This window comes from Myxocyprinus asiaticus, chromosome 35 (genome assembly GCF_019703515.2).
Source record: "Myxocyprinus asiaticus isolate MX2 ecotype Aquarium Trade chromosome 35, UBuf_Myxa_2, whole genome shotgun sequence".
Lineage (NCBI taxonomy): Eukaryota > Metazoa > Chordata > Actinopteri > Cypriniformes > Catostomidae > Myxocyprinus > Myxocyprinus asiaticus.
The window spans coordinates 2,988,277-3,011,047 of record NC_059378.1 but is presented as its reverse complement, the minus strand read 5'-3'; the positions used below and the strand labels follow the sequence as shown (position 1 = coordinate 3,011,047).

The following is a 22,771-nucleotide window of genomic DNA, read 5'->3' as shown; positions in this document are numbered from 1 at the left end:
CAGTTACTTCTGATGTAATTGCATTAAATACTGTATAGACTATAGAACAATTCTATATAAAACAATAGTGAATTTAAAATTGAAATTTAACGTCTAATGTTAAAATGTACGTTTTCTAATTTAACGTTGCAACTTTAAATTCTTTGGGCAGTTCAAGGATAATTTATTTGATTTTAAATTATTTATTTGAAAGAATTAAAAGAACAATACAAGGATGGACATGAAACTGTTCATCTGGTCGAGGTTGATATGGGTTTTAGAGAGTAATTAGTAATAAGTAATGCAATTACTTTTCAGACAGAGTAATTAGTACAGTAATCTAATTACACTGTAGATGATGTAATTAGTAGTTAGGAATTAATTACTTTTTTAGAGTAACTTTCCCAACACACTATATGTGCATAAATCATTGCACTCACAACAGTCAATGTTTGGTGTGGCTGGAGAATAATGCTTGAAAATGCTCATATGCGCTTTCAATGCCTAGCGTAAGTAAGGGACCGGATGCAAATTCCACCCACTACACTTAACGGGCACATTAACGCACAGGCTTATACGGGCTGCAGCCCAGGGGCCTACAACTCTCATGGGGCACAGCGGGAGGAACGCGTGTAAACGCTTTCAGCGGGAGACGCGGTTGTTGACATGGTGACAGTACACAATCGTTAAAGGCTTCCGTGTTGTGCTTGTTCAATGCACAGCAGTTCCCCCCTCCGCCCATGCTCAACAACTTGAAGGGGGGCCTCAGCAGACCAGCGAGCGCATAGCAGTTCCACAACCCCAAACCAGTGGTGTAGCCAAGGGTGGGCCTGGGCAAAAATTTGGCCCATCCATTTTTATTGAGGCCCACCAAAAAAACAAAAAATTCCTGGCTATGCCCTTGCTCCCAACTGTAATAATTTCGCCTGTAGTAAGTCAGTAAACCCCAATAGCAATGCTTTTCACAATAGAACATGCAAGTCAATTGACTGAATGCTCAGACGCCCGTGACGTTTTAGCGCGGTGTGTGGAGTTTTCAGACGGCCCCTTGAACAACTTAGGCGAATATCCAGCGAATATGGAACTTACAACCAACTTTACCTCGCTATAGGAGGTTGGGAAGGAAATGGAGGAGAATAGTGGTAATAAAAGGAAAGGGAGAAGGGCGACAGGGACTCAACCCTATAGCTGACATATGGAAAACCCTTTAAATGGTTTAAATCACCTCTTGCAAAAATTCATGTCACTTGCTACTTGTTTTCACCCTGGCCAGTTGAATGCATTGAGCTTCAAGCAAATCCAGGCCTGTTACTTAACCAAATTAATTATGAATCAATTCTGCAATAAAGGTGTGCCAATAGTCCTGTTTCGGAAATGACTTACAATGCTTAAAATGTGGTAGAGAGAGAGAGAGAGATGGGGTAATGTGTTCTGCAGTCAGTATTTTTATTAGTATGTGCTCATATCAAGAGGAACTGCTTTATCCTCCCAACAAAGTCTGCCTATTTGTAGTAGTTTACTGCTAAATTACAGATTGTTATTACTACACATTATTATGGACTGATAGCACACAGGTACCTAAAACCACCTGTTTTCCATGCATCTCAATTCTTTCTTTCTTTCTGCAGTTTAGCCTACATATCCTTTACATTTCAAAAGCTTGTGGTTAATTTACATTTTAATTCAGTTTTTCACACGGTTCATTAGAATATGTTATTGGTGTTACATTGTTTAATGTTCATGTGAAAGATTTTTATTGGGAGGGATCATGATTTAAAGGTATGATTTATTGATTTTAGTCTGATCATGTTTTGTGATGCTTTTGACACCATCTTAAAAAATGCATCTTTGAAGAGAACTGGTCTCTGGTGTTACAACCCTTTCTTCATTCATTAAATGAACAAATGTAAGTAATAAAATAAAGAACAATATTCAAGTTGTCCTTTATGATTAAAAATAATGAAAAATGTTTACCCTCAGCTTTTATGGGCGAAAACTGATCTGAATTGGATCGGGATGTCAACCTTTATTGAGAATGACCCATAAATCACAATAAATGTCGCTGGATTGTAAGACATTTCATTTGCTCAGAGCTGAATGGATTATTGTCAAGGTCAGGTTTTTCTTTAAACAAACACTTTTTTATTTATGGTTGTAGGTATTCCAGATCACACCGAGAACAATGCACTGTTGCAAGCATTATAATTGGGCAAGCTGAACTTGCAGTTTGGAAGTCTTCCAGATTATCTGCTGAAGGGTGAAATGCAAATATTTTACGCCTTTTCACTGCTTTGGTAAAGTCTAGAATCAGAGTTGAGCACACCTTCTATCAAACCACATGAACTATGTATGAATATGAGATGAAATGGTGTGTGAATGATGCTTTCTTATCTCTCTGTGAAGATGGAACTATATTGTTCATTTGCGGATGCTTGTGTGCATATAATATCGTTTATTAATATTTTTCAACAATCTTGCCATTTTCTATTTTTAGTGCTTGTTTGTAGTTTATGATTAAAGTGCTTTTCAAGTCAAACAAAAAAACAAGTGTGTCTGTCTTTATTTCTGCCTTTCCTTTTTCTTCATTTCTTCCTTTCATTCTTTCTTTCAAATGTATTTCAAAAGCTTGTGGTTTATCATGAGGTCAAGAAGTCTATGCTTTGGATGTGGGGTTTTCAAGCCTGTTAAGAAATGACTTCAGCTCCAAAAAAAAAAAAAAAAAAAAAAACACAATAAAGTTAAAGTCAAGAGGAGGTTATGGACCTTTATTCCTTAGAAAAATTATATATATATATATATATATATATATATATATATATATATATATATATATATATATATATATATATATATCAAAATGACTTAAACTCAGTAATTGAAAACATGTTCATCATAAAAGAGGCTATAAAATGATTTATAAAACTTATCATAAAATATGAATGCAGAACATTAAGGATAATGCATTTTTATGTCTTTATTAACATGCAATAAAACACGTACGACTGTTTAAAAAAAAAATTCTTTACCAGAATATTTTACAAAAATATTAAAATGTGCATAAACTGATTCAGTGTAGTCATTAGTGAAGCGGATGGGCCTTGATGACTTTTATTTTGAAAAATGGTGCTCGCGTACATGTTTTACACAACTCATCTTGCCGGTGACTTCATGCAGCTCCTGAAACAGGGGAGTTAATATGTCGATGGAAGATCCCTTTTTCGTGGTTAAAGGGTAAGCAAAGTGATCTTCCTCTGCTCCATCTAAAAGTTTGTCTTCTCTCTGTGTAAAGGAGACGCAGGGTCAGTGAAGCAGCACCATCATTACCTGTAGCTCCAGTGGAACGACACACTATAAGTGTTTCAGTGTAACAGTTTACTAATAAACAGAGTTACATGTTACATTGAATTCATTGACATAATCTGGAATCTTAAATTAAGTTTAAAGGGGCCAGAGGGAGTTGCATTGCTGGATTGTGTATGTGTTTGAGAAATATAAACACACATGGATTTGAGTCCACTTCACTAAATAGAAACAACTTAAAGGTATCATATTGATATATGACGTCACAATAGCCAGTGCCACATGACCACACCATGAAAGTAACTGTTCTGTGCAGTGGTGTAGCCCGGGGTGGGCCTGGGCCCACCAAAAACAGACCCAGGCCCACCTAGAATATTAACAATTATTCTTTGACTTCAAATATATATTTATAAATAGTTTAAAAATGTATAACTTCTGATTTCTGAAAGTGTGAAAGAACTTTCTGAATGCGCCGTTTCTCTGATGTTAATGAAAATTTGGTTAAAAATAAATTGGGCGAAATCTTGGCCCGTCCATTTTTATTGAGGCCCACCCAAAAGTAATTTCCTAGCTACGCCCTTGGCTTTATGTAAACAGTGCTTTACTGTTGATTAGTATTTACTCAGATCCAGTGGGCTGATGTGGACCCCTCTCTGTTGGCAGGGAGGTGCAGAAGGCTCTTTCCAAAGCACAGGGGCTGTTTGAGCGCTGGGAGGAACTACTCCAGGAGGAAACACCCGTCAGCCGTGATGAGCTGGACTGGAGCACAAATGAACTCCGAAACTGCATCAGGGCCATCGACTGGGACCTGGAGGACCTGCATGAAACCATCAGTATCCTCCCAAGTGAGAGATACAGGCAAATGCCTTTCTACTCTGCTGTCCCGTCAGTCACTGACTTCACAAACAGTGTTTTTGGATGAAGGTACCTCTTAAAAGTGCAGTCAGTAATTTTTTTTATGCATATTTGCTTATCTTAAACTTCTGTCAAACAGGAAGAAATGAATAGTACTTTTATCACATCAGTCTCCAAGTCGATCAAAATGCCACATTTTATGAGCATCACACGCTGTGCTTGTTGTAGTAGATGACAGAAGAGACGGATCTTTACCCGTAAAGCGTGCAGCACCAGCAGACTATATATTAATATAATCAAACCGCAGCATTCTGTACTTTAATAATCACACCGGACCCATGTCTTAAAGGGATAGTTCACCCAAAAAATGAAAGTTCTCTCATCAATTTCTCACCCTCATGCCATCCTAGATGTGTATGACTTACTTTCATCTGCTGAACACAAACGAAGATTTTTAGAAGAACATTTCAGCTCTGTAGGTCCATACAATGCAAGTGAATGGTGACCAGAACTTTCAAGGTCCAAAAGCACATAAAAGTAATACATAAGACTCCAGTGGTTTAATCCATGTCTTCAGAAGTGATATGATAGATGTGGGTGAGAAACAGATCAATGAATAAGTCCTGTTTTACTATAAATCTCCACTTTAACTTTTACTTCAGCCGCCCTTGTGCATATCGCCATCTACTGTGCAGGGAGGAGAATTTATAGTAAAAAAAGGACTTAAATATTGATCTGTTTCTCACCCACACCTATCATATCTCTTCAGAAGACATGGATTAAACCAATGGAGTCGCATGGATTACATTTATGCTGCCTTTATGTGCTTTTTGGACCTTCAAAGTTCAAAGCCTGGATCTACAGAGCTGAGATATTCTTCTTAAAATCTTTGTTTGTGTTCAGCATAATAAGAAAGTCGTACACTTCTGGGATGGCATGAGTGTGAGTAAATGATGAGAGAATTTTTCATTTTATGATGAACTATCCCTTTAACCGGAGGTTTGAAACTCCCATCAGAAACACAGAACGGAAAAGCCTTCACGTCAAAATAAAAGCTTGACGGGAGAATTGAAGAAATTGCCACAGAAATATACAACTATAATACAATGTAGTATTTACTGTATAATAATAAAAAATAATAATTATATTTAAGCAATATCTCAGCACAAAAGTGTTGTTGTACTGAATCTAAGTTATCATCAATGTTTTTTATTTATAAAGTGATGCTCTGTTGTGTAGCACTTTATTTGATACACTAAGACCAATTTTGTGTTTTGAAATAATCTGTAGTAGTCTTTACTAAAGCACTTCATTAAAAAACTTTTAACCCTTTAGCTCAGATGGGCCCACGAGAAAAAAGATATAATTGTCAATATATTAATAATTACAGTCTTGATCAACACAAAATAGATATCGTTTGAAAGCTTAGGAGCTCTACTTTCCAACGCATGTAGACATTATGACCAAAACTGAACAAGTGCTTTGAAATTTGCAGACAAATCAGAATTGTTCCGTTTTGATAATTTATCAAAAATATTTGCGCTGCACATATTATTGTAATCAGTAAAAATGTCAAACTCATCAAATAGCCATGTGTCATATATCGTTGGAAAGCTCTCAAAGAGTAAAATACAACCAGCCTGTTTGTTTTACTCACAGACAAAAATATAGCGAGTAATAGCTAAATATGTGTCTTTGACAATTATGTTGGTGTTGCTTATATGCCGCGTTTTCAAGAAAAATAAACCGAACATAAAATATCACATACCATTACTTAGAAGAGGTGATTATTTTTCAAACAAACATATTCATAAGTTAATAAGTTGCATAGATCATTAGATAATCCACATGATGCACAATATTACATATGGCCACCAGGAGTTTCCAATGAGTTTCATTCTGTGTCATTTGAGTCATGATTGAGTTTGTCTCATTTACTTGGCGCCATCTCCTGGTGGCCATATGTAACATTTACAAATAAAAAAATCTAGACCAAAATAAGACCAAATCTCATTACTAAAATCATGTCTCCATGCTCAAGTCAAGCTCTTTATTATCATTGTACAGGTACAACGAAATTATTTATTTATGCAATGCAAACCTGTAGTCATTGTTGTGTTTGCATGTTTAATTAGTTTTTTTATGTACAATTATTATGTTTTATTTGTTTGGAGACGTTTTTGGACACTATGATAAATTATATTTGTAATGTTATAACTTTTGATTGCTTTGTCATATAAACAAAATGTTTCTCAGGTACAGTTGACTCAATTGGGAACAAAACAAAAAAGCAGTTTTTCGGAGCCACCTTATTTATACTGAGATATGTAATGTCAAATCAGAAAAATAAGAAAAAAAGTACATTTTTGGCTCAATTTTTTGTGACTTTTCAGCAGTTTCTTAGGCTGAGAGTCTCAGACTGTATCATAATCTATATCATTAAAAAATTGAAAAGCTTTCTTTATATTGATAGCACACACTTGAACACAAAAAAAGCACAAATGGAGGTTACAATGAGGCACTTACAATTGAAGTGAACTGCAATTGTAGGATAGCATTGGCAGTGAAGGATACATCAATGTTGCTTTAAAAAAACTTACCATATAAAGGCATCTTAGTGGACAAGATATGATGCAAACATTGGATTTGGATGTGCCTTGATACCTTCCTACCTACGTTTACTGTTTGAGAAGACAACATTTTTCAGGTGTCAGGTGTAATTTCTGGTAGATGACATCTCAGTACTGTACGTATGCAGAACTCTTTATAGTCCTTGACAGGATCAGGTATTGTGGAGGCAAACCCTGGGAAGTTCCATTTAGGAGAGCATGAACTTCAGGAGAGGAGAGAGTTTGTGGAGCGAACGCGGAACTCTGTGCAGGTGTCGATCATTTTCCTATCTAGTTCCTGATTTTATATTGCGGTCATATGTTTATACATGTGTGCGTATGAATTTAAAAATGTGTTTGTAGCTGATGAAAGAGCATCTGGCGAGTCCCTCGACTGTGGCTCAAGCAGAGAAGAAAAACAAACAGGTGAGTAACTTCATTTACAGTTAAACTGAGATGACTCTGGATTGTGTTAACATCATCAGTCTCTGTCTGACAGGCTTTGCTGGGAACCATAGTGCAGAGAAATGATCGGTATGCCGGTCTGGAGCCACATCTGGTGTCCGCAAACTCCAGATATATTCAGGAGCAACAGGAACAGCAGCAGGTAAAGAGACGATGACCAACTTTGTGTCCGTGAGTCCACTGTGATGGATGAATACATGGATGTTTTTGGAATAAATCAGTGGTTACTGCAGATGATTTTCATGATTTTTTTTTCATGCAGTTTTCCCCAGATGCAGATCAAATACCATACTAAAATAGTCTGGCAGTGTTTCTTGTTGTGCAATTTAACGGCAGCTTTGCACAAATGTTTCCCAAACGAATGATTCTTACGAGCCGATTCTTTTGAATCTACAACGCAAAACATACAGCGTGACCAGTATAGTCCAATTCCTGAACTAATTAATCTTATGAGCTGATTCTTTTGAATCTACATTGCAAAACATACAGTGTGACCAGTGTAGTCCGATTCCTTAACAAATGACTCTTATGAGCCGATTCTTTTGAATCTACAATGCAAAATATACAGCGTGACCAGTATAGTCGGATTCCCGAACAATTGAATCTACAACGCAAAACATACAGCGTGACCAGTGTAGTCCGATTCCGGAACGAATGACTCTTATGAGCCGATTCTTTTGAATCTACAACGCAAAACATACAGCGTGACCAGTGTAGTCTGATTCCCAAACGAATGACTCTTATGAGCTGATTCTTTTGAATCTACAATGCAAAACATACAGCGTGACCAGTGTAGTCCGATTCCCGAACGAATGAATCTTATGAGCTGATTCTTTTGAATCTACGTTCCAAAACATACAGCGTGACCAGTGTAGTCCGATTCCGGAACGAATTAATCTTATGAGCTGATTCTTTTGAATCTACAACGCAAAACATACAGCGTGACCAATGTAGTCTGATTCCCAAACGATTTACTCTGATGAGCCGATTCTTTTGAATGTACATCGCAAAACAGACGGCGTGGCCAGTGTAGTCCGATTCCCAAACGAATGACTCTTATGAGCCGATTCTTTTGAATGTACATCGCAAAACAGACAGTGTGGCCAATGTAGTCTGATTCCTGAAGGAATGACTCTTATGAGCGATTCTTTTGAATCTATAATGCAAAACATACAGTGTGACCAGTGTAGTCTGATTCCCAAACGAATGACACTCATGAGCCGGAACCACAATTGTTAAGAGGAATTGGAACCGGAATCTGTTAAATAGCGTACAGTTCCCAACCTTACCTAAAACAAAGCCTGATGAAGAGGATGTGCTCAGTTGTTCCTTAATGTTAATGATTCATTAATCCTCCTCCTTAAATTGCCTCTGTGTGCAGCTGATCATGCAGGACCAGGATGAGCAGTTGGAACTGGTGTCAGGCGGCATCCGTGTCCTAAAGGACATGTCTAACAGGATAGGAGACGAACTGGACGAGCAGGCAGTGTAAGCAACGAACACATGCACAAGATTGATCTGAATAAACAGGATTGAGCCTGTAGGTTGCATGATGTTGTATTCATTCATCTTAAAAGCATTTGTGTGCTTTTTTCTTCCACAGCATGCTTGGTGAGTTTAGCGAGGAGATGGACCAGACTGGTTCTAGAATGGACTCTGTGTTGAAGAAAGTGGAGAAGGTTTCACACATGACCAGCAGTAAGTGCTTGTGCTCTTTACTGAGTGTTCTTCATATCTCTACTTATATTATTACGTATGTGAAAGGTGAAGTGTTTTCAAAATCCTGTCTGCCATTGATCATATTTTGATAGTGTTGACACATATCTGGAAAATAAACCTATAAACGCTTACTTATAGATGTCTTTACATATTAAGATGAGGTACAAGAAAGTATTTTAACACCTTTAACCCTCCTATTGTGTTCAAAATCTGCATACACCTTTTGCATTTTCGGGTCAGTTTTGACCCGGTGGAGTTTTAAGCTAATAAAGCATTCATAATCCAGTTGTTTTCATCAGAAAATATATTGTTGCTCATTGTTAACTTCTTAGCTGTTCATACATGTAAAAAGATCTATTTTTGGCGTGTTAACTGAAAAATATCAATTTTATTATGTATGATGTCAGTTTTATTTTTGATTAAAAAAAATGAATTTCTTTAACATTTCACAATATATATTAACTACTGTTAAACCAGTGTGATACATGAGAAGATATATTTTTTATGAAGGTTTATATGATATTTCATTTTAATATAACATTGCATTAAATTTATATAAATATTTAAAATGAGAATTTCTGGTAATTCTCCTGTATCTCTATATTAATCAGTTACTCATTACTGCTGAAAAACAACTCAATAGTCAAAATCTACGCAACCAAAATGTTTTTCCAACCAAACAACATTAACACAACTACACAACATCTGTACTTGTATACAGTGTTTTTAAATAAAATGTATTCTGTTTATTGCATGAACTGCTGAATGTTAATGTGTGATTATTATCAGATCAGTCTGTAGAGAGTAAAAGTATTTTTAAGAAAAATCAAATTCATAAATATGCGAAAATATCTGCATAATATCATGTGTGAAGCCACAATTGATGCCCGGGTCAAAATTGACCCTGGACCACAAAAGATGTAACAGTTTTATAAAAAGTGGTTATATTTCTTAAATAATTTCGTCTAAAAATCTGAAAAAAATTAATTGTTTATTTTGGTAGTCTTGACAAAGTCACAAAGTTTGGTTCCCGTACGAAAAACTTTGTGGTGTTTAAAAATGATGATTTACCTAATCTGGGTTAAAAATGACACAAATGCAATAGGAGGGTTAAGATAATACTATGGTAAACCAGAGTATACAAATATTGTTGATGCTAAAATACATGTATGTACCTAGTTACTTAGGCAACATAGTAATAAGGTGAATTAGAAAATTACATTGGAATAAGAGACATATTTTAGGAACATTCCGGGTTCAAAACAAGTTGCGTCAGAGATTATTTAGCAAACCCGGGCTACTTCTATTGAAACGAATGAGAGAAATTGGAATGCTCAACCAAGGAGCTCTGAGCACTCAATGGTGAACGGATGTAGAAAGGAAGTCCCGCCTTAAGAGCCAATCACCTTTTAGATACAGACATCACCTGTCAATCAACTCTAGACCGCGCAAGCGCATTAGCTATACAAGCCAGGAACATTTTGTGTTTTAGCGTAATCTGCGGTAAAGAAGCACAATTTATGATTCCAGTATTGTCGGATTTTATTGCTGATTTGAAATATGTTATTTGATCGTCATCTTGACCAACCGTATTTGAGATTTCGGTCTTTCTCCATTCAAGTAGACACAAGCTGCACTGGCATGACTGGAAATAGCGTCCCGAGAGCGTTCCAAAGATGGCCGACAGTGGACTGACTTACTAGAAAGTCTCAGCTGGCAGCATTTGTGGCTTTATGTTGATTACCACAAAAAATTATTTCGACTCGTCCCTCCTTTCCTTTAAAAAAGAACAAATCGAGGTTACAATGAGGCACTTACAATGGAAGTCAATGGGGCCAATTTTTGGAGTGTTTAAAGGCAGAAATGTGACGCTTATAATTTTACATTAATTCTTCTGTATTATTTGAACTGTAAAGTTGTTTAAATAATCATTTATGGTTGTTTTAGGGTTTACGGCGTTACATCATCATGGCAACGAAGTTGTAAAATATGATATAACTTTACACAGATGTGGTTAGTAAGTGATTTTATGACACTAAAATCATCTTAACACACATATTGTTTACGTCTTGTGGCTATACTTTTGAAACAGTGAGTATATTAATGTTTACGGATTGTCTCCATTGAACCCGGAATATTCCTTTTAAAGGAATAGTCCACCTATAAATTGTAATTCTCTTCATTTACTCACCCTTATGCCATCTTAAACTCAAATGACTGTCTTATTTCTGCAGAACACTGAATGTCTCGGCTGTTATTATCCATACAATGGAAGTCAATGGGGTAAAACACTTTCAAGCTCCAAACAATAATTGATACGACTTGAGTGGTTTAATCCATGTCTTATGATGTGATATGATCAGTTTTGGGTGAGAAGCAAGTTGTAGACCCCATTGACTTGCATTGTATGGACAAAAAAATATATATATATCATCATATAGCCTTCAAAATATTTTCCTTTGTGTTCCCGCAGAAGAAAGTCACACGACATAAGGGTGAATAAATGATGAGGGAATTATAATTTTTGGGTGAACTGTCCCTTTTGAATGTTTACATTTTTGGTCAAAACTGAATGTTTTTCAAGCTCTGTTCAAAGGTAAATATTTTAAGATTTTGTTAAGCTGCTCAAAGCGGTCCAATCAGATTCACAGATTTATTTATTCAAGAAATAATGGCATAATCAAGTTTAACCTTTCTAATAAACGTGTTTGAGGTTTTTCCTTCATTTATCTGCTTTATACGTTGCAGGTCGGAGACAGTGGTGTGCTATCGGAGTTCTTGTAACCATATTGATCGTGGTGCTCATCATGTTCTTTGCTATTTAAATCAGACTTTTCTCCGATTTGGCCTTCCATCATGTCTTATTGAGGAAGACAACAGTGACTCTTCAACATCAGCTTCCATTCTATTTGTGAGAAATAGATCAGTCATTTTTATAGTCCTTCAAGGGTCTTTGTGTCATCATCTGACCCAAATGTCTATTTTCTCACTGCTTCTGATTTGGGCTCATTGCAAAGTCTATTTCAGAGCTTCACCGAGGCTGAGATGGAAGTTAACAGTTATTATATTTTTATTCGGGGTAGAATACCCTTTTTATTTTTATTGTGGTACAGAGTGGTGTTGAGGAAATTAATATTGCCTTAATATATTTTTGTATTTTTTATTTTAAAGCTGCACTATGTAAGGTTTTTTTGGTTCAAAATGAACAAATTGCCTTTATTGATTGAGTACATAAAAAGTGATCAGTGTTCAAAACAATGTCCTTACCATGCTCCGATTCACTACGGTAAGCCTATAAAAATGATTTGTATTTTGAGCTGTTGGGTCGGATTTTGCACTAAGGCTTATGACGTTCCTCTTTGCGTCATGACATCATGTCCGTAAACACAGGAAAGACACTGTTCAGTTCAGTCCGTCACAATGACGCAGTTCAGGATCGCTGCAGTCTGGATGGATGTTTATCTGAGTTGTTTACCTGCTATAATGCTTGGAATTGGATACAGTATGTTGTCTGGTAGGGTTGTCATGGTTTTATGAATCGAACATTACTGGTGTGTTTACCGATCGCTATCCGTTGTCACGGGAACTTACTGTGCATGTTTACTATTACGTATGACTTCTGAAATTAACTTCTTGTACATATTATTTCCTGTTTAATAAAGTATATTTTATCCCCATAATTGCTCTTTTTATGTTTTTAGTTTACAGTGTGATTAGACCTACAGTTTCACTTGCTTTATCAACTGCCGTGTTCATTTTTTCAGTTTTTCGCCAAAAATAGTCAATATTTCGTCATGTTAAATTCATTCATTTTAGTCAACGAAAATAATATCTTCTACTTGATGATGGCGTGCAAAATGGACAAAAAAGTGTCAAACTGTAACAGACCAAACTTTCATCAAATATTCATATATTTAGAAAAAATGATAAACTTTTTCTAATGTAAACACAGTATAAATGTACATAATGTACACAAGACCTACTGTCCATTGTAATGAATAGACGGAAGTATTAGCTACTTTTTAGAAGTTAGCCTGTATTCTGTATTCTTCATGATTTAGAGACTTATTCATTTTCCGTGAAAGGATATTGCATTGCCTGTAGCGCGTTTCTTACGGAAACAGTGCATTTACAATGCAAGTTACGCAATTATTCTGACTAGCGCATCATTTAATTCAAGTTCACGTTCATTTGTTTTGTTGTGCAGATGTAAGTTGTTCCATAAATGTTGTGGATATATTGATGAATCTCATGTATAAATAGGATTTGTTTGTATGAGGTATTTACCGCGTTTTAAAGCGGTTCATTTTGCTGGTGTTGGCAAGTTCAACTCGCGCAGCTCAAGCGGAGAAATCCCCAAAACACTGGATTAATGGATTAAATGAATACATATCTAATATCTTCTTCTATTTATAGATTCTCAAGATGTTTCTTCTGTTTATGTCTTGCACTGTTCATGTCTTGCTGTATAATTTTTATCGTCATATTTTCGTCAACAGTACGCTTTAATAACATGATTTAATTATCTTCATGATGTGCCTTTTTCGTCTCATCTTCGTTATCGTTGACGAAATCAAAAACCTTTCGTTAACAAACGTTTTCATCATTGATTTCCTTGACAAGATTAATAATGTAAGTCTTACATTGAACTCGAATCAGCAGTATCACGAGTTTCACCTCTTAAATTGATAATACAATGCAAACATTAATAAAACACTTGAATAGTCATATTAAAATATTCTTTTAACTGTTGATGATTTAGGAGAGTCTCCTGTTCCCCTGTTCTCAATGTAAAAGCGCTTTGAGTGTAGTGTCAGAAAAGTATACATAAGAGTGTTTATCGTCATCAAAGCAAGTAATATATCATTTTTAATATATAATCGTATAACATAATTATATCAACATGAAAATAGCATGTTATGACTCCAGCTCTGGATATCTCCAGTCATGATCACACACAGGCGATGTCCAGGTAACCTCAAATCATGAGATTCATCCGCCAGAGCAGTAGTGTCGAAACACGACTCACGTAAAGTGTTCATCTGCAAACTGCTTGCACTTTTAACTTTCAACCACAGATGTCGCTAGAGAGCACAAAGTTACGTAGTGCAGCTTTAAATACAGAAATTCTAAAATATGTATGCCTTTTAAAGAGGTTGAACATGGATATGTGCAAAAGTGGTTAGTTTGCAAATTATGTCATCGAAATGCACAATGAGTAAAGCAGGGTTATTACTTAATGCATTTGACTGTAAAGTTTCATATTGCATTGGAGAGGTGTATGGAATAATTAGTCTTAACACATAGACACACAGTGTGGTCTAAACCCTCACTGCAAGTGCATATTCCATACCCATTATTACTGCAAAATAATATGAATGTTTATTATATTACAATGGAAAGCCTCCTGGTACATAATGTATTGTCTACAATTCAGCTGGCTGTATACCCGACAGCCCCACAATAATGATATTACTTTTTATGATATCGATGTTTTCTTGTCTTGTTGTAAGTGCTCAGATCCTATAAAATGTTCATCTTGTCTGTGGAGCATTTTTGTAAAATCTGTGCCAATGAGTTGTTTCAAGGGAGTCAGGAGACCATGTGTCTGTGAATGCATTATGTTCAGTATGAAGCCCATTTTAAATCCTTACCTTGCCATTCTTCAACTTATCATTTTGAACAGCTTTTCTATTTGAAGCTTGCTATATAAATTATAAGTATAATAAACCTTAATTAACTTTTTCTTTTTTTTTTTAAACGAGGTCTACAAAGCATACGATTTAACCCTCTTAATGTCAATTAAAACTGTGGAACAGACAAAGAAATGTTGTAAATATGTAATTTGCTGTCAGCAAACCCAGACAGTTACACTGAACTTTTACAAGGGCGCTAGTTGTCAAAAGCAACGTTAGCAAAATAACATTCATAAAATAAAATAATAAAACACTTATATTGGTGCATGGCACATTAGGAAGCCAACAAAATGCTCTTTGTAACAAACCTTTTATTAAGATATTCATTGCCTATTTTCTTCATGTTTTACAGTAGTTAATGTGCAATTTTCTTTCTTATTGGGTCACAGTAAGGTATTGGCACTTGGAACACAGAGGAAACACTTGCATGTACTTAGGGTGCGATGAAAGGTTCTGACATCAGAAATGGCTACTGCATTTATTTCCACAAAAGCGGTCTCTGGGGAATAACATCTCATGCTGTGAGTGCACAACTAACAAATCAAACTTCATTAGTGTTTCTGTTTATAATGTACAGTATATATATATATGTTTATTAATATATCTGTCGTGGAAAATCTAGCTGCAGAATCCCAAACCAGAGACATGCTCTCCATTGCCACGATGATGGAACTCCCCAGTCCCTGGTGAGGTATAAATCGACCACATTCCAATATCTTATTTCCCCCTCTTTTTAATGTCCATTTATTTCCTGGTTGTTCAAACAGCACCATCAACTCAAAGGGTCTCCTACACCATACATGACCTGTATGAGGGCACAGGGACGGGGGAGGTATGGCTGAAGGTGTAGGGAGGTAGATCCACACACCTGCTTGTGCGTGTGTGTGCACGTGCGTTGGTCTCTGGCGTGCAGGGATGCACAAGAGCAATATATATTATGTCTGATATCTGTAATAAGTCTTTGAGGTTGCTGGCAGCGCAGAAGCGCACAAACAAGGAACCAGGAACATACATGGAAAGGGGGGTCGCAAAGAGGTTTAAATTGGAGATGAAACAGGTGCGTGATTAACAGGTTGATAGACATCTTATAAAGAACATTTCATGTTTGCAAAAAAAGTCACAATGCATTAGCTTTGGAGAGGTATGTCTTCTTCAGAGGCTAAAAATTACACTTCACCTTTAAGCAACATATTTCACCAGCACTCCTATGTAGTGTAGGGTGAACTTATCACCATAAGACTTGACATTAAAGAAGTATATACATATAACTCAAAGTGCAACTCCACGGTCCCGATCAAACAGTCATTGGGGCAAAGAGAGGGAGCGCTAGGTGCCAGTGTACTAGTTCGCAGACATGAAAACTCTGAACACTCATCCAAAGGTGCTTTCGATTTTCATTTTAGAAACAAAAAAGCAATAAGTGAGACAGGCAGCAGATATACAGAAAACAATGGAGACATGTCATCTTTTAGTAATCATTCGGTCCAAACAAAATCTGTGTTCATAGAACCATATTGCATTTTCGTCAAAGGTGTACTAACTTTTTGCTGGCTTGGACATAGCATCAATCAAAATCAATAGTTTTCAGTTTCAGATGCCATTGTAGAAATGTAGTATTCACCGTCAGCCATGATTACTTTAATCAATGAGTGAAATTGTCCAATAACAGGCTGGCTACTGGGAATAAGTGAGTAGTATTCAGCTGGTCATGTGATTCCAACATGGCAGCCCCCATGTTTGGACCCTCTCCATGTAGAATAAAACAGCTTTTATAAGGTTACTGATATGACAGGAGTCTTCATTTCATGTGAATGCTCATGATTTTATATATACAGTATATGTTTCACAATTACAATTCATTTCTTTAGGAGTAAAGGTGAGTGCACCTTTAAATAAATATTTTGGCTACTTTGATTCAGACTTCACCTATCAATAAGAGTGTAGTAAGCTATACTACTAGACCATGTTTAAACCCATTTTACAGAGTTCTGCAGATTTACACCCAGAATTGCTGTAGAAAATGCAAAAAAAAAAAAAAAAAAGTTCACAGATTCCTTTTGGGCCTGATCTCAAACATCTGTTTATTTATTAAGTTAATCATGAGTACAGGGATCTTAATGATCAAGTAGAAATTCTAAACAACAGTTAAACTGCAAATCCCCATCATGGCAGGCTGTTAATAAAGTGTCGTATTAAGTACTGATTGATTTGATCGTTGCTTTGGCAAACATAAGCAGAAATGTTCTTTTTTTTTTTTTTAAATATGGCATTTTTTTTTCTTCATATATTTGAAAACTTTAAAACATTTTAAACTAGAAACACAGTTGTGTCCATTTTCTATTGGCCAGGGGTTATTAAAGGTGCTGTAAGTGATATTTTTCATGGAAAAGGTATGCCTACTCTCTGAAAGATATCACTGAAATAAGTGTCGTGAGATAGTTCACCGGTCTCTGTGACAACTCTAGACCCTGTAAACAGCAAACAAAAATGTGTCCGCGGGCAATGACGCTTTCTGCCTGTCAGTCATTTTGCTCGTTCTCATAGTATTGTAGTTGCAGCGAATTATTGAGGCTTAATGCCATTTTTATGCCATGTTGTTCATAACAGTTGTCATTTGAGGGCGCTGTTTTGCTGCTGTTGTTTTTAACAACCGTTTCTGCTTTCAGAAAAGCTCTTTTGGTATCTTTGGAGTGTTGGGTTTTGGAAAGAGGGGCGTGGCTAATCCAGCAGCTCAGTGTCATGGAAGTAGACCGGCTGAAATCACTTACAGCACCTTTAAATTCAAAATCCAAAATAAGCATTGGAATACTTCAAGTTTACAAGCAGTCAAACTGCAACATTCCTATATCTTTGCTGCCCCCCCACAAATCAGAAGTTACCACATGGCAGTTCCCTTGGCTTCATCTGGCAAGACTACTACATGACACGCCCACTACAAGTTATGCCCCCTTCAAATAACCAGCGAAATGCTTAAAGGGACAGTTTACCCAAAAGTGAAAATGCTGTTTATGACTTCTGCCGAATGCAACGATTTTTAGAAGAACATTTCAGCACTGTAGATCCATACAATTTAAGTGAATGGTGACCAGAACTTTGAAGCTCCAAAAAGCATATAAAGGCAGCATAGAAGTAATCCATATGACTCCAGTGGTTTAATCCATGTCTTCAGAAGCAATATGATTGGTGTGGGTGAGAAACAGATCCATATTTGAGTCCTTTTTTACTGTAAATCTTCTTTTATATATAGTAAAAAAGGATCGAAATATTTATTTGTTTTTCGCTTCTGAAGACTAAGCCACGGAGTCATATGGATTACTTTTATGCTGCCTTTATGCTTTTTGGGTGAACTATCCCTTTAAGTCTCGCAAAAGTTGTTCATTCACTGTGTTTGTTGTATTTGTTTGTCCCGCAGTAACCCTACACCTACAGCTATCCCTAACCCTAACCACAAAGATTAATAAAAATTAAATTATTAAAAATATAGCAACTTAAAAGTTCTATTGAATACAATCATACTACATTCAGTTTAATAATATAATATGTGAAATATAATTTAAAAGTTATTCTTTGTTATATTTATACACAGTTAAGACAATATGAATCATACAGCGATTGGGGTGTTACTTGGTGTGGGCGTGTCGTGTAGTAGGTGTTACTTGTCTTGTGGGATGCAGACAGATGTACTTGCTTTTACCAGCAGCATTTATGAAGCATCCACCAGGTGGTGCAGTCTATGTCCCAAAAACAGTGTGAGAGGCAGTTTTAGCATCATTCAAAGATTCTCTTTATCAGCAAAACTAAGATTTCAATTAAAAAAAGTATATTCCTTTAAGACAGAAAAATGCATACAGCTTGCAGTGCATTAACACCCCACTTTTCCTCTGTTTTTCCTTTATTTCCTTCCTATGTCTCCAACTTCAAAATGCAGTCATCCCTTTGACATTTCACTACAGTAAATACCCCCATCCCTTCAGTCATATACAATGCAAAAATATGGCAGTTCTCTTTCTCCTATCTACTGTATATTTCATCTTGTTACTTTACAAAATGTTCTGCAATCTATGTTAAAATAGAGTAACACCTCTCAATGGCCAAGCACTATTCTAAAGTAGAAAAACGCAATAAAATCATAGCTAATATTAAGAGTTTTCTACATAGCTCTCCTTGCATTTTATTCCTCACCTTTGGTGTTGTTTTCATTTAGTTATTATGATTCAAAGGTTAGCCTCACATGTTCTGCTTGACTTACATGGTTCTAGTCAAACATTACTGAAGATCTTGTACATGTCGATACAAAACAAAAACTTATCAAGCTGTTCATCGGAGGATCCAGCTCCATATATGTACATTCCAGTGAGGATGAAGAAATGATCACTGTTATATTTTTCTCTCTCACTCTAATTAAAAAGGTGCTTAAAAACAGACCAAAACCATCAGCTCGGTGAGAAACCATCCAACTCAAAGCCATATTCATGCAGTCACTATTAATCCATTTTTTACACTCGTCATCTGTTGTTTTGACAGTTCAATGGCACGTATGCAGACACACACACACACACACAACAACACATGAATTTGTTTGCATTCACATTTTACTCTATTCACTTTCCGATTAATAACCAATCCAGAATTGGTCTTAAAATCAACATGAAATGGCATTCACAATCTAATTTACTTCTGCGATGTGACATATTTCAGAGTGAAATTATATACTCAACGAGAAACAACATGTAAGGCGAGACTTGATTTAATCCATTGGGTATGGTACAAACTGAGTAGAACAGGAAAAGTGGGTGTTCCATACCACAATTGAGCTTAAATGCGAGGTTGCAATCCATTGCGGGAATGTTTATTTTAACCTCTACTTGCTGGGAAGATGGTGACCTCAATAGCAGCTTGATGTCTTCCAATCGTAATGCTTAATTACAATGATGCATTAAGCTTATAATGCTTCTTTTTCAAATCTATCATTATTGGCTGATTTGGCCATTTAAATTAAATTAAATTACTGCCTTAACTACTGGCAGTATTTTAGAAAGGCTGCATTACTACAACAGTAACCTAAAACAATGCATAACTAGCCATTTGGCTATTGGTTAACATTAAGCACGTGTACATGCACGATCTTACACCAATTATGCTTCAGTCGACGTGTGGTCATGTAAACGCCTTAAATTGTTTTCAGTTTGGCACGTAGATTTTTGCCCATTACTCCAATTTCACGTTACATGTAAACACCTTTATCTGTGTTTTTACTGGCTTATCCAATGTGCGCAAGTGTTGTGTGCATGCTTGTTTACATTTTCACGTCAAATGCAGAGAATTCTCAGATGATTTCTAGTGTCATGTAAACATAAATGCAGTTTATTTTCTAAATAATATGATTTTTGGTAGTTATAATTAGGTTTGGGAACCGGGTTCTTGCTCATATGATTTTCATGGCTTCCAGCCCTGTTAATATTCCCAAACGTGCAATTTCTGATGATGCGAATGGAACACTGTACTAAAATACTCTATGACAGTGTTTCCTGCAGTGCAATTCAGCAGCTGCACTGCCCCCTACTGAATCTACAGCGCAAAACACACAATGCAACCAGTGTAGTCCAATTCCCAAACAAATGACTCTATTGAGCTAGTTCTTTTTAGTGAATCAAAACATGCACCGTAACAAGTGTAGTCTGATTCCTCAACAAATGACTCTATTGAGTTAGCTCTTTTTAGTGAATCAAAACATGCAGCGTGACAAGTGTAGTCCGATTCCCGTACAAATGACTGTTTTGAGCTGGCTCTTTTTAGAGAAACAAAACATGCAGCGTGATTAATTTAGTCCGATTCCCGAACAAATGACTAATTTGATCTAGCTCTTTTTAGTGAATCAAAACATACAGCGTGACCAGTGTAGTCTGATTCCAAAACAAATGACTCTTTTGAGCTAGCTTTTTTCAGTGAATCAAAACATACAGCGTGACCAGTGTAGTCCGATTCCCAAACAAATGACTCTTTTGAGCTAGGTTTTTTCAGTGAATCAAAACATACAGAGTGACCAGTGTAGTTCGATTCCCAAACAAATGACTCTTTTGAGCTAGCTTTTTTCAGTGAATCAAAACATACAGCGTGACCAGTGTAGTCCGATTCCCGAACAAATGACTAATTTGATCTAGCTCTTTTTAGTGAATCAAAACATACAGCGTGACCAGTGTAGTCCGCTTCCCAAACAAATGACTCTTTTGAGCTGGCTCTTTTTAGTGAATCAAAACATGCAGCATGACAAGTGTAGTCCAATTCCCATACAAATGACTGTTTTGAGCTGGCTCTTTTTAGAGAATCAAAACATGCAGCGTGATTAATTTAGTCCGATTCCTGGACAAATGACTCTATTGAGCTAGCTCTATTTAGTGAATCAAAACATACAGCGTGACCAGTGTAGTCCGATTCCAAAACAAATGATTATTTTGAGCTGGCTCTTTTTAGTGAATCAAAACATGCAGCGTGACAAGTGTAGTCCGATTCCCGAACAAATGACTCTTTTGAGCTGGCTCTTTTTAGTGAATCAAAACATGCAGCGTGACAAGTGTAGTCCGATTCCCGAACAAATGACTCTTTTGAGCTGGCTCTTTTTAGTGAATCAAAACATGCAGCGTGACAAGTATAGTCCGATTCCCGAACAAATGACTCTATTGAGCTGGCTCTTTCTAGTGAATCAAAACATGCAGCGTGACAAGTATAGTCCGATTCCCAAACAAATGACTCTATTGAGCTAGTTTTTTTTAGTGAATCAAAACCTACGGCGTGACCAGTGTAGTCAGATTCCAAAACAAATTATTCTTTTGAGCTGGCTCTTTTTAGTGAATTAAAACATGCAGCATGATCAATTTAGTCCGATTCCCAAACAAATGACTCTATTGAGCTGGCTCTTTTTAGAGAATCAAAACAGGCAGCGTGACCAGTGTAGTCCGATTCCCAGACAAATGATTCTATTGAGCTGGCTCTTTTAAGTGAATCAAAAACACAAATCAGTTGGAGTGGTTAGTGAATTAAAATTACTGGTGCAGTATTGACTTTTGTCATGTCCAACTAGAAATTAAATCTGGAATGATGTCAAATGATTCACTGAAAAATTAAATATGAAACGATTTAATTATTTGGCAACAGGCAACTGAGGGCGGTAAAGGGAAAAGGTCTGCATTTCTTATTTCCAAATTATTGTTCCTCAAAAAAAGTACTAGAGGAATCAGAACTAGAATTGTTAAATTCCTTATGTTTCCCATCCGTAGTTATCAGCGTATTGCTGTGCATGTAAATGTGCTCATTATCCGATGGCCTGTGTGGCCTATGTGACATCAGCTGAAAAGGAAAGTCGTTTTCATAGGCGGAGCAAGCTATTATATTTTGATGAAAGATTCCAAAGACAGACATTTCTTTTTTTGGAGCAACATGCACTGATGAATCATATGCAATAAGGCCAATAACAAAGTAAATAGGCTCAATTTTGATTTCGTGTTGAATTTAAAAGATTTAGATCCTAGTCAGATTAGGATTTCAGTCTGAGATTTGATGGTTTGTTTAGTCAAGGCATCACTGTTTGATGCCTCTATTTGGGCATTGGCTCACTGCATCATGTGTGTATGTGTGTGTATTTTTCTCCTCACCAATGCATACCCTCCCCTCTCTGCTTGTGTCTGCACTGTATGTCTCCCTCTGTGAGTCAGGCAAAAACAATCAGAGCTCTCTGATCCTTGCAAACACACATACCAACCACCCGCCCATTACACACACACACACACACACACAATGCACATATTCCAGTCACACACCAACACCACCCACGCACTCTCTCTCAGACATGCATTTGGCAAACAAAACCCAGACAAACACACACAATTCAGCATATAAAACCTGACACACAAACACTGCCTCCCACAGATATGAACATTTAAATAATCAAATGCACACACACAAAGAGCATGCCTTTGGCACACACTCTATCCTATCAGTCTCTTTGCATGAACAGACACATATTAGCATGCATGTCTCCAAAAATGGAAACGAAAAGGCTTAAAAAACAGCCGCAGAGTGCACCAGCACGCATGCATGCACACAGACTCATCCAGGCGTTCCCTTTCTATTCTCTGACTGTGTAAGACTCTC

General features: G+C 36.5%; 1 protein-coding gene and 1 long non-coding RNA gene across 4 annotated transcripts in view; one reads left to right on the top strand and one right to left on the bottom strand.

Moving 5' to 3' along the window:
• Positions 1 to 3,032: 3,032 nt before the first annotated feature.
• LOC127425922 (syntaxin-10-like) lies at positions 3,033 to 12,607 on the top strand. 3 transcript variants are annotated; one of them, XM_051672242.1, is made up of 8 exons: positions 3,033 to 3,210; positions 3,943 to 4,112; positions 6,921 to 7,015; positions 7,107 to 7,169; positions 7,243 to 7,350; positions 8,590 to 8,696; positions 8,812 to 8,906; positions 11,676 to 12,607. In XM_051672242.1, exons 1-8 carry the CDS (start codon positions 3,176 to 3,178, stop codon positions 11,750 to 11,752), a joined length of 750 nt encoding a protein of 249 aa, XP_051528202.1. In that variant the 5' UTR covers positions 3,033 to 3,175; the 3' UTR covers positions 11,753 to 12,607. The 3 variants fall into 3 exon arrangements, with proteins under 3 accessions (XP_051528202.1, XP_051528203.1, XP_051528204.1); XM_051672243.1 differs by having other exon boundaries at positions 3,089 to 3,210; positions 3,943 to 4,203; positions 6,915 to 7,015; XM_051672244.1 differs by having other exon boundaries at positions 3,132 to 3,210; positions 3,895 to 4,203; positions 6,915 to 7,015.
• A 2,310-nt stretch (positions 12,608 to 14,917) lies between these two features.
• Positions 14,918 to 22,771, bottom strand: part of LOC127425927 (uncharacterized) — a 100,813-nt gene continuing 92,959 nt past the window's right edge. The window contains exon 2 of the long non-coding RNA XR_007894708.1: positions 14,918 to 17,019. This is a non-coding gene — a long non-coding RNA (uncharacterized LOC127425927). The remainder of the gene's footprint in view (positions 17,020 to 22,771) is intronic.